The 12469-nt window shown below is 40.9% G+C and overlaps 1 protein-coding gene across 6 annotated transcripts in view; it reads left to right on the forward strand.

The window, feature by feature from the left end:
* Positions 1-12469, forward strand: part of ATP7B (ATPase, Cu++ transporting, beta polypeptide) — an 88072-nt gene that overhangs the window by 27793 nt on the left and 47810 nt on the right. For 5 of the 6 annotated variants that reach the window (XM_011988744.1, XM_011988746.1, XM_011988745.1 and 2 more), the window contains exon 2: positions 11010-12243. In XM_011988744.1, coding sequence (XP_011844134.1) covers positions 11010-12243 — 1234 coding nt within the window. The remainder of the gene's footprint in view (positions 1-11009; positions 12244-12469) is intronic. The other variant, XM_011988748.1, reaches the window with a different exon arrangement.

A 12469-nucleotide genomic window follows, 5' to 3' on the forward strand; every position in this document is an offset into this window, starting at 1 on the left:
TTTCCATTTGTTTGTGTCCTCTCTTATTTCCTTGAGCAGTGGTTTGTAGTTCTCCTTGAAGAGGTCCTTCACATCCTTTGTAAGTTGTATTCCTAGGTATTTTATTTTCTTTGTAGCAGTTGTGAATGGGAGTTCACTCATGATTTGCCTGTCTATTATTGGTATATAGGAATGCTTGTGAGTTTTGCACATTGATTTTGTATCCTGAGACTTTGCTGAAGTTTCTTATCAGCTTAAGGAGATTTCTGGCTGAGATAATGGGGTTTTCTAAATATACGATCATGTCATATGCAAACAGAGACAATTTGACTTCCTCTCTTCCTATTTGAGTACCCTTTATTTATTTATTTCTCTTGCCTGATTGCTCTGGCCAGAACTCCCAATACTATGTTGAATAGGAGTGGTGAGAGAGGGCATCCTTGTCTTGTGTCAGTTTTCAAAGGGAATGCTTCCAGTTTTTGCCCATTCACTGTGATATTGGTTCTGGGTTTGTCATAAATAGCTGTTATTATTTTGAGATACATTCCATCAGTATCTAGTTTATTGAGAGTTTTTATCGTGAAGGGGTGTTGAATTTTGGCAAAGGCCGTCTCTACATCTGTTGAGATAATCATGTGGTTTTTGTCGTTGGTTCTGTTTATGTGATGGATTACGTTTATTGATTTGTGTATGTTGAATCAGCCTTGCATCCCAGGGATGAAGCCGACTTGATCATGGTGGATAAGCTTTTTGTTGTGCTGCTGGATTCAGTTTGCCAGTATTTTATTGAGGTTTTTTGCATCAATGTTCCATCAGGGATATTGACCTGAAATTTTCTTTTTTTGTTCTGTCTCTGCCAGGTTTTGGTGTCAGGATGATGCTGACATCATAAAATGAGTTAGGGAAGAGTCCCTCTTTTTCTATTGTTTGGAATAGTTTTAGAAGGAATGGTGTCAGCTCCTCTGTACCTCTGGTAGAATTCGGCTGTGTATCCACCTGATCGTGGACTTTTTTTGGTTGGTAGGCTATTAATTACTCCCTCAATTTCAGAACTTGTTATTTGTCTATTCAGGGATTTGACGTCTTCCTAGTTTAGACTTTGGAGGGTGTATGTGTCCAGGAATTTATCAATTTCTTCTAGATTTTCTAGTTCATTTGCATAGAGGTGTTTATAGTATTCTCCGATGGTAATTTGTATTTCTGTGGGATCGGTGGTGATATCTCCTTTATCATTTTTTATTGCATCCATTTGATTCTTCTCTCTTTTTTCTTTATTAGTCTGGCTAGCAGTCTATCTATTTTGTTGATCTTTTCAGAAAACTAGCTCCTGGATTCATTGATTTTTTTTCAAGGGTTTTTCGTGTGTCTGTCTCCTTCAGTTCTGTTCTGATCTTAGTTATTTCTTGCCTTCTGCTAGCTTTTGAATTTGTTTGCTCTTGCTTCTTTAGTTCTTTTAATTGTGATGTTAGGGTGTTGATTTTAGAGCTTTCCTGCTTTCTTTTGTGGGCATTTAGTCCTAGAAATTTCCCTTTAAACACTGCTTTAACTGTGTGCCACAGGTTCTGGCATGCTGTATCTTTGTTCTCATTGGCTTCAAAGAACTTATTTATTTCTGCCTTAATTTCGTCATTTACCCAGTAGTCATTCAGGAGCAGGTTGTTCAGTTTCCGTGTAGTTTTGCAGTTTTGAGTGAGTTTCTTAATCCTGAATTCTAATTTGATTGCACTATGATCTGAGAGACTCTTTGTTATGATTTCTGTTCTTTTGCATTTGCTGAGGAGTGTTTCACTTCCAGTTATGTGGTCAATTTTAGAGTAAGTGCGATGTGGTGCTGAGAAGAATGAATATTCTGTTGATTTGGGGTGGAGAGTTCTGTAGATGTCTATTAAGTCTGTTTGGTCCAGAGCTGAGTTCAAGCCCTGAATATCCTCTTTAATTTTCTGCCTCATTGATCTGTATAGTATTGACAGTGGGGTGTTAAAGTCTCCCACTGTTATTGTGTGGAAGTCTAAGTCTTTTTGTAGGTCTCTAAGAGCTTGCTTTATGAATCTGGGTGCTCCTGTATTGGGTGCATATATATTTAGGATAGTTAGCTCTTCTTGTTGCGTTGATCCCTTTACCATTATGTAATGTCCTTCTTTGTCTCTTTTGATCTTTTTGATCTCTTTTATCTGAGACTAGGATTGCCACCCCTGCTTTTTTTTGTTTTCCATTTGCTTGGTAAATCTTCGTCCATCCCCTTATTTTGAGCCTATGTGTGTGTTTGCACATCGATGAGTCTTTACTCTTTATCCAATTTGCCAGTCTGTGTCTTTTAATTGGGGCATTTAGCCTGTTTACGTTGAAGGTTAATACTGTTATGTGTGAGTTTGAGCCTGTCATTATGATGCTAGCTGGTTATTTTGCCCGTTAGTTGATGCAGTTTCTTCATAGTGTCTATGTTCTTTACAATTTGGTATGTTTTTGCAGTGGCTGATACCAGTTGTTCCTTTCCATGTTTAGTGCTTCCTTCAGGAACTCTTGTAAGGCAGGCCTAGTGGTGACAAAATCTCTTAGCATTTGCTTGTCTGTAAAGGATTTTATTTCTCCTTCGCTTATGAAGCTTAATTTGGCTGGATATGATATTCTGGGTTGAAAATGCTTTTCTTTAAGAATGTTGAGTATTGGCCCCTATTCTCTTCTGGTTTGTAGGGTTTCTACAGAGAGATCTGCTGTTAAGTCTGATGAGCTTCTCTTTGTGGGTAACCCGACCTTTCTCTCTGGCTGCCCTTAACATTTTTTCCTTCATTTCAACCTTGGTGAATCTGACAACTATATGTCTTGGGGTTGCTCTTCTTGAGGAGTATCTTTGTGGCGTTCTCTGTATTTCCTGAATTTGAATGTTGGCCTGCCTTGCTAGGTTGAGGAAGTTCTCCTGGCTAATATCCTGAAGAGTGTTTTCCAACTTGATTCCTTTATCCCCGTCACTTTTAGGCACACCAATCAAACGTAGGTTTAGTCTTTTCACATAGTCTCATATTTCTTGGAGACTTTGTTTGTTCCTTTTCATTCTTTTTTCTCTAATCTTGTCTTCATGCTTTATTTCATTAAGTTGATCTTCAGTCTCTGATATTCTTTCTTCCGCTTGATCAGTTCAGCTGTTGATACTCGGGTATGCTTCACAAAGTTCTTGTGCTGTGTTTTTCAGCTCCATCAGGTCATTTATGCTCTTCTCTAAACTGATTATTCTCGTTAGCAATTCCTCTAACCTTTTTTCAAGGTTCTTAGTTTCCTTGCATTGGGTTAGAACATGCTCCTTTAGCTTGGCAGAATTTTTTATTACCCACCTTCTGAAGCCTACTTCTGTCAATTTGTCAAACTCATTCTCTGTCCAGTTTTGTTCCCTTACTGGCGAGGAAGTTGTGATCCTTTGGAGGAGAAGAGGCATTCTGGTTTTTGGAATTTTCAGGCTTTTTGTGCTGGTTTCTCCACATCTTCATGGATTTATCTACCTTCGCTTTTTGATGTTGGTGACCTTTGGATGAGGTTTCTGAGTGGACGTCCTTTTTGTTGATATCGATACTATTCCTTTCTGTTTGTTAGTTTTCCTTCTAATAGTCAGGCACCTCTGCTGCAGGTCTGCTAGAGTTTGCTGGAGGTCCACTCCAGACCTTGTTTGCCTGAGTATCACCAGCAGAGGCTGCAAAACAGCAAAGATTGCTGCCTGTTCCTTCCTGGAAGCATTGTCCCAGAGGGGCACCTGCCAGATGCCAGCCGGAGCTCTCTTGTATGAGGTATCTTTTGGCCCCTGCTAGGAGACACAGGGGTCAGGGACCCACTTGAGAAGGCACCCTTAGCAGAGCTCGAGCACTGTGCTGGGAGATCCACTGCTGTCTTCAGAACTGGCATGCGGGGACCTTTAAGACTGCTGAAGGCCGGGCGCGGTGGCTCAAGCCTGTAATCCCAGCACTTTGGGAGGCCGAGACGGGCGGATCACGAGGTCAGGAGATCGAGACCTTCCTGGCTAACCCGGTGAAACCCCGTCTCTACTAAAAAATACAAAAAACTAGCTGGGCAAGGCAGTGGGCACCTGTAGTCCCAGCTACTCGGGAGGCTGAGGCAGGAGAATGGTGTGAACCCGAGAGGCGGAGCTTGCAGTGAGCTGAGATCCGGCCACTGCACTCCAGCCTGGGCGACAGAGCAAGACTCTGTCTCAAAAAAAGAAAAAAAAGACTGCTGAAGCTGCACCCACAGCTGCTCTTTCCCCTGGGTGCTCTGTCCCAGGGAGAGGGTGGTTTTATCTATAAGCCCCTGACTGGGGGCTGCTGCCTTTTTTTCAGAGATGCCTGAAAAATCACGTTTATTTTCTGCTTATGAAAGTAATACTTTTTTTTAAATTTAAGTTTGAAAAATTAGGAAATATGTACAGATATTTTTAAAAATCAGTATTTCATAACTCACCCAAAGGTAACCTGAATTTTCTCTGCTGATATTTAAGTATATCCCCTGTATACTTATGTTCATAGAGGTTAATATGGGACATTGATTCTTCCTCAGTGGGGGTTTTAGAGACCAACCCCCACTGGCCTGGATGCCTGGGGTGGTTTCGATGAGATCCTTTCTTGAGTCAGGCATTATTTTTGACCTGTGCCCTCCCCTGTGAATTTGTGGCATCCAGAGAATTCTTAGATAAGGCCGAGCAAGGCAGTACTCATTCCAGATATTCAGGATGTACGTGGTCCAGAGCTGTTGTCTCCTCTGACTTGTGTCCAGCCTTCTCCTGTAAGTGTGGTTGCCTTATTAGGGATATCAAGGAAAGTGGAGCAAGTGTGGATATTCTGCTGTAGTTTTTCTGAGGTGACAGATACTGGTGGGTGAAGCCAGGGCTCAGGCAGCTCAGCTCTCTTGCATGTTAGTCTGGCTTGCTGCTTGCAGGTATGGCTGTTTATTTTCATTTCACTTTTCTGCATTGTAGTCTCTTCCTATAATTAACATGGCTAAAAAGAAAAGGTTACTCTAAAAGTTGTTTTTAAAAAATATAGAGCCTCCCGGATTTCTGAGCAGCATTTGAATCCCAGCTGTTACTTACGTTGATTTGTGCTCTTGGATAAGCTTCTGAGTCAGTTTCAACAGTGAAATGGTGTTAATACCTCCTTCTAGAATTGTCCTAAGCATGAGGGATATAAAATACCATCCTCATAAAATAACACTCAGAATCATTAATTATTTGTTATTATTCGATCTGTGTGCATATGAAAGAATCCGGACTTTTTTGTATTTTGAATCCCATGAAAGTTCAGATGTATTAAGTTGTATTGGGGGAGGTGATGTATTGGAAAAGTTGCATGCACGTAAAACATGTTTGTCTCATAAGTTGTTATGGGTGTTACACATCCTTCAAAGTGAAACAATTCTTGCGGATAGGCGGCAGGGGATTGAGTGATATCCTATCTAAGGTTGATGGGAATCCAAGAGTGATCAGGAGACCTCCGAAGTGGCTAGTGGTCCTTCACTTGTGCATGGGTTAGTATTTTTTGATTTGTGATCACAGCCACTTTCTAACAAGGCGTGTTGTTTCTGCTTTTTCACTATCAGATTGGCTTTGAAACCCTTCATCAAAACATGTCACCCAGTTTCTGATTTCTTCATATCAGAATGGCTTCTGCAGAGATTTTGTTTTCCTTTCTGGCTTCGTCTTGGTGAATCAGTAGTTATTTTTTTAACCTATATTTTATTTTACAAGCCCTGGCACTCTCAGCAAATTCCATGTGACTTGGGTACCTAGAGAGAGAATTGAAATTCACTTTTGGACTCCCTTCTGTGGCCTCCTGTGTTTCCAGTCCTTTCTCATCCTGATGTCTACCGTCGTTTATCAAAAATTCAAAAGCTAGAAAAAGTCATTCTGAAGCCTGGTGTTGGGTCTGCAGAAAATGTCCCGAATGTCTGTCTGCAAGGAGTGCAGAATCTAGTGGGATTTAGATAAACCAGGCTTTCACAAGGCTTTCTGGGATACCCATGTAGAACCCTGACCTGCTGTCCGTTTCTATGACTCTTTGATGAACCCTTAAATCTAAACCTTTGTTTGGTTTTTAAAACTCATCAGGAGAGTTTTTTCCCCCAAAGATCATCTTAATTGAAGAACTGAGTTAAAAGCATACATATGCCCTGTGTCTACAGTTAAAACTATCCAAACACTATCAGTTGTTTAATGAGGTTGTTCCTAGACCAACAGATACTCTAGTGTTTTGTAGAGATATGTTGTTTGCAAGGCTTTGTCTTCTGTAACTGCTTGGCCGTAAAAACCTGCCTGTCTAGAAAGGGGGGCCTCTGAGTAGTGTTTGATAATAAGAAATTGCTTTCAGTACTTCTCCACACCATTTTGGCAGAAACGTAGAATCAACAGTCTAGAAATTAAGAGCCACTGTTGTGGTTTGGGGTTTGTTAAATTGTGTAGTTGGAACGAGGACCAAAAAATGTAAATTGGGTAGTATATCATGAGGGATTTGTTTTTCCTACAAACTAGGTGGTTGAGGGTTATGTCTTATTATGAGGAAGAGGTTTTGCTTAATAAGGTAGTATATGAAAATGAATGTCTTTGAGTATCTTCTTAGTTTTTCTTTTATCCTTGGTTCCTTTTTAATTAAACAAGTATTTAATTAACACCAACTACAATCAAGTCACTGTTCTGAGTGTTCTTTGTGCTCATGTTATTTTAATTTTAAATTAATATTTAGGTTTTGGTAATGTGTGTATTGTACAGTAAGATATACAGTGAAAGTAATTCTTCTCTGTATCCCAGCCACCTGGTCCCCTTCAGCTGCCTAATCTTCCTCAAATTCTCTACTAGCTTCTGCATTGTCCCAGAGATAATCCATGCCTATACAAGCATCCATTTGTATGATATTCTCTTGTTTCACACAGGTAGCACCGTGATAGAATTGTAGTGAACTACACGCCCTTGTATTCAAGGTCCGTGTAATTCCTGCCCATATTGACTGTGCTTGGCTGTGTGACTGGTTTTGGCCAATGGGAGTTAACAAGTGTTATGCAAACAGAGGCTTGATAAGAGCTAGCACTTTGAAATGTGTACTAGAGGAGTGCTTGCCATTGTGACACCCCCTGTCAGTACCCAGAAGCCCCCAGCTGTGAGGTCCCCACCTAGTCATAAAGAGAAGCCACATGGAAGAGAACTGGGTCCCTGCCAACAACCTTAGCTGGGCCCCTAGACAGCAGCAAGCATCCACTTGGCAGCCATGTCATGAATGAACCATCTTCTTGGAAGTGGAACTGCCAACCCCATTCAGGCCACCTCCAGTGGTGCTATGTGGAGAAGAGACAAGCTTTCCCTGCCAAGCCCTGTACGAATTGAAAAATTGTGAGCTGTTGCTAGTAAGCTACTAAATTTGGTTTGTCATGTAGCAACAGATAACAAACACATACGATATATATGGTATTTTCTGTGCCTTGCTTTTGTTGCTGAGCAGTATATTAGATATCAGCTTATTTCAGTACATACAGAGCCACATCATTCATTTTAAGAGCTGAATAATATTCCATTTATGGCTGAACAATAATTAGCCTCTTATTGACAGATGTTGATGTTTTTAATCTTTCGCAGCATTTAATATCTCCATGGCATGCTTCCTTTTGCCCATGAACAAATATATTTATTGGGTAAATTCTTAGAAGTAGAGTTGCTGAGTAAAAGAGTACGTAAATTTGTAATTTTAATAGGTATTGCAAATTGCCCTCCAGAGAGGTTACACTTCCACTAGCAATGTAGGAGGACTGTGCACTGCAGCAAATGGTGAGCCACAATGTGGTTGGAATGTTACATTTCTCTTTAATATTTTCTCATGTATTTTAAAAACCACATGCATTTCCTTTTTGATGAACTGTCTTCTTTTTTGTTTGGGTTGTTGACCTTTTGCTTTTTTGGGGGAACTCTGTGTGTATTAAAGAAATTAGCTCTTAATGTATGCTATGTGAAGCAAATCTTTTGTCCCCCAGTTATTTATCTTTTGACTTCATTTGAGTAATGTTTTGTCCTTATTGTATTTAGTTATGTCAAATTTTTTATAGCTTTTGGATTTTCTTGGTTTTATTCTGGTTTGTTTGTCATATTTAGGCTTTTCTCAATTTGAGATTATTGTAGATATTCTCCTATGTTTTCTTCTAGTGTTTTTGTTATTTCTTTTTTACATCTTAATCTTTGATCTGCCTGAAATGTCTTTTGACATATAGGTTTCCAGATAGGTGTCTGAGGTGGCTAGTCAGTTGTCTGTTAATATTGTTACACCATGCATCCTTATTATACAGTCATGTGCCTCATAATGATGTTTTAGTCAATGATGGACTGCACATATGACACTGGTCCCGTGATATTACAATGAAACTGAAAAATTCCTATTGCCTAGTGATCTCACAGCTGTTATAATGTCATAGTAATGCATTACTCATGTATTTTTGGTGAGCTGGTGTAAACCAACCCACTGTACTGCCAGTCATATAAAAATGGAGCACATACTATTCTGTACAGTACATAATACTTGATAATGATAATAAATGTGTTACTGGTTTATGTATTTACTATACTCTTCATTGTTATTTTAGAGTGTACTCCTTCTACGTATAAAAAGAAAAAGTTAACTGTAAAATAGCCTTAGGCAGGTCCTAGGAGGTATCCAGAAGAAGGTGTTGTTATTATAGGAGATGACAGCCCCATGCCTGTTATCGCCCCGAAGACCTTCCAGTGGGAGAAGATGTAGAGATGGAAGACAGTTATATTGATGATCCCGACCATGTGTAGGCCGAGGCTAATGTATGTGTTTGTGTCTTAGTTTTTAACAAAAAGGCTTAGTTTAAAAATAAAAAATTTTAACACTTATAGGATAAGTATATAAAGAAAGAAAATTTTATACAGCTGTCCAGTGTGTTTGTGCTTTAAGCTAAGTGTTATTACAAAAGAGTCAAAAGTAAAAAAAAAAAAAAAAATTAAACGTTTATGAAGTAAAGTTACAGCAAGCCGAGGTTAATTAATAAATTATTATTATTTTTTCAGAGACAAGGTCTTGTTTTGTCTCCCAGGCTACAGTATAGTGGTGCAGTCGTAGCTCACTGTAACCTTGAACTCCTGGGCTCAAGCAGTCCTCCTGCCTCGGCCTCCCAAAGCATTGAGATTACGATGAGCCACTGTGTCTGGCTATGTTAATTTATTGCTGAAGAAAGAAAAATATTTTTTATAAATTTAGTGGGCCTAAGTATACAGTGTTTATAAAATCGACAGTAGTGCAGTGTCCTAAATCTTCACATCTACTTACCACTCATTCACTGACTCACTCAGAGCAACTTCCAGTCCTGCAAGCTCCATTCATGATAAGTGCCCCATACACGTGCACCATTTTTAAAATCTTTTATATTGTGTTTTTACTGTACCTTTTCTATGTTCAGCTATGTTTAGATACACAAGTACTTACCATTGTGTTACGATTGCATGCAGTATTCAGTACAGTAACATGCTGTATAGATGTGTGGCCTAGGAGCAACAGGCTATCCCATACAGCTCAGGTGGGTGTAGTAGGCTACATCATCTAGGTGTAAGTGACTCCATGATGGTCACACAAGGATGAAGTCACAAGCATGACTCATTTCTCAGAATGTGTCACCATCCTTAAACAACATTGTTAAACATTCACGTATTTACTGAATTCAGCAATATCTTTTAAACTGCTGTCTCCCAAATTACTTAATTATTCCTCTTTTCTCTTAGGAAATGCTACAGTGAATATTTACAATTCCATGTAATTATTAATCCCAAACCTTTGTGGATATAGAAATCAACATTTATATAGTCTGCATTTTAGAAGTTATTTAAACATTTGTGTTGTTAAGCTGCTCAAAAGCCAGTTGGCAAGGTCTGCATTTTATGCACAGGAAAAAGGAGAAGATCATTCCATGTAAAGGAGATTCACCTGAAGACAAGCAGGATTGTGTACAAATAGGGAGAAATGTGCTTTTTTGTGATGTGTCATATATAAAGGTCTGTTTCCAAATTTCTGAAGCACGTAGAAGTTCTGGTGTAAAAAGTATATCTAGTTAAGACAGCTGTAGGCTGGGAGCCTGTGAAAGGAAGATTTTGCTTGTTAATAGAATGACTGAGACTACATCATCCCGTGTAGAAACCAGGAAATAACACTTGTACTGTGTTGTGTTAAGAAAACAGGTTCTTTAATTAAGTGATGCACCTGAAATTTCGGGTAATGGCTACAGCTCTCCTGAACACCCAGGAGGACGGTGACACTGAGTCACAGGCAGAACTATGAAGTTCCTCGTGAAACTCAACTTCCTGTTCTTCCAGCCTTTCCCCTCCTGCCCCTCGGCTCAGCCACAGGTGCTCATTAAACCTCGCCCAGGGAGCATACCTCCAAAGCTTTTTCACAGGCTTGTGGCCCACCTTTGGATTCCGACTGTGTGGGCCTGGAAAGTCTGCATTTGGAGCGTGTACCTGAAGGGTGTTAAGCACATTTAACCTCTGCTATGATAATCAGACAGACACCCCTAGAAAGAGATATAGAAGTAAGGTGTTGCCTCTTCTGGGGTTTGTATTTCCTCAGGACCCCCAAAGTTTGAGTTGAAGGGACTAAGTTCTGTGGGGAGGTATCAGCCAGAGGTGGGGACCTCTTTGGGGATACCTGTGCCTTCCCACTGTGAGCCGCTGTGCCCTCTGCCTCTGCTGCAGGCTGGCCGTGCTGCGTTCCATGTGTAAAACCGTGTGATGCTTTCCTTCTTTCCCTCAGAATCCTGCACGTCTGTTGTGTGAGAATGACATTTCACTAAGGAGGACAGACAGTTAGCTTCTGTCAGAGAAGAATGTCAGAGCCCTTCATTTTATAGATGATGCCTTTAGCTTGCTTTCTGTGTATTTTATGTTCTTCTGCCCTTGGGATGTTTTGACACCAGTGGCGTTGTTTTCCATTTTCTCAGTGCCGGAGAAGCTGGGATGTTGTAGAAAATATTTAAAGGATAAAAAATGTTATTTCTTTTCGTTTTAGATCTTATCGAAGCTTTCTTTGCCTACCCGTGCCTGGGGACCAGCAATGAAGAAGAGTTTTGCTTTTGACAATGTTGGCTACGAAGGTGGTCTGGATGGCCTGGGCCCTTCTTCTCAGGTGGACACCAGCACAATCAGGATCTTGGGCATGACTTGCCAGTCATGTGTGAAGTCCATTGAGGACAGAATTTCCAGTTTGAAAGGCATTGTGAGCATGAAGGTTTCCCTGGAACAAGGCAGTGCCACTGTGAAATATGTGCCATCAGTTGTGAGCCTGCAACAGGTTTGCCATCAAATTGGGGACATGGGCTTTGAGGCCAGCATTGCAGAAGGAAAGGCAGCCTCCTGGCCCTCAAGGTCCTTGCCTGCCCAGGAGGCTGTGGTCAAGCTCCGGGTGGAGGGCATGACCTGCCAGTCCTGTGTCGGCTCCATTGAAGGCAAGGTCCGGAAACTGCAAGGAGTAGTGAGAGTCAAAGTCTCACTCAGCAACCAAGAGGCTGTCATCACTTATCAGCCTTATCTCATTCAGCCTGAAGACCTCAGGGACCATGTAAATGACATGGGATTTGAAGCTGCCATCAAGAACAAAGTGGCTCCCTTAAGCCTGGGACCAATTGATATTGAGCGGTTAGAAAGCACTAACCCAAAGAGACCTTTATCTTCTGCTAACCAGAATTTTAATAATTCTGAGACCTTGGGACACCAAGGAAGGAATGTGGTCACCCTCCAACTGAGAATAGATGGAATGCACTGTAAGTCTTGTGTCTTGAATATTGAAGAAAATATTGGCCAACTCCTAGGGGTTCAAAGTATTAAAGTGTCCTTGGAGAACAAAACTGCCCAAGTACAGTATGACCCTTCTCGTACCAGCCCAGTGGCTCTGCAGACGGCTATCGAGGCACTTCCACCTGGGAACTTTAAAGTTTCTCTTCCTGATAGAGCCGAAGGGAGTGGGACAGATCACAGGTCTTCCAGTTCTCATTCCCCTGGCTCCTCCCCAAGAAACCAGGTGCAGAGCACATGCAGTACCACTCTGATTGCCATTGCCGGCATGACCTGTGCATCCTGTGTCCATACCATTGAAGGCATGATCTCCCAACTGGAAGGGGTGCAGCAAATATCGGTGTCTTTGGCCGAAGGGATTGGAACAGTTCTTTATAATCCCTCTGTAATTAGCCCAGAAGAACTCAGAGCTGCTATAGAAGACATGGGATTTGAGGCTTCAGTCGTTTCTGGTACGTAGTTGATGTGTGTTTGAGGTATATCCTGAGCTTGTCTCCTTTTCTCTTTGTGTGTAATAGCTCCTGGATGGTGGCGTAGGTGAGCCCTGCTCCCCGCCTCGCATGTCAGCAGTTGAACAAAATCCTGCAAACTTTCCTTCCATGTTAAATTTGTTAAGATAGAGGAAATACAATCTCCAAGCATCTAGATTTTGCTTTTCATATAGTTGGGATTTTGTAT

The sequence above is a fragment of the Mandrillus leucophaeus genome, unplaced genomic scaffold (genome assembly GCF_000951045.1).
Source record: "Mandrillus leucophaeus isolate KB7577 unplaced genomic scaffold, Mleu.le_1.0 Scaffold338, whole genome shotgun sequence".
Lineage (NCBI taxonomy): Eukaryota > Metazoa > Chordata > Mammalia > Primates > Cercopithecidae > Mandrillus > Mandrillus leucophaeus.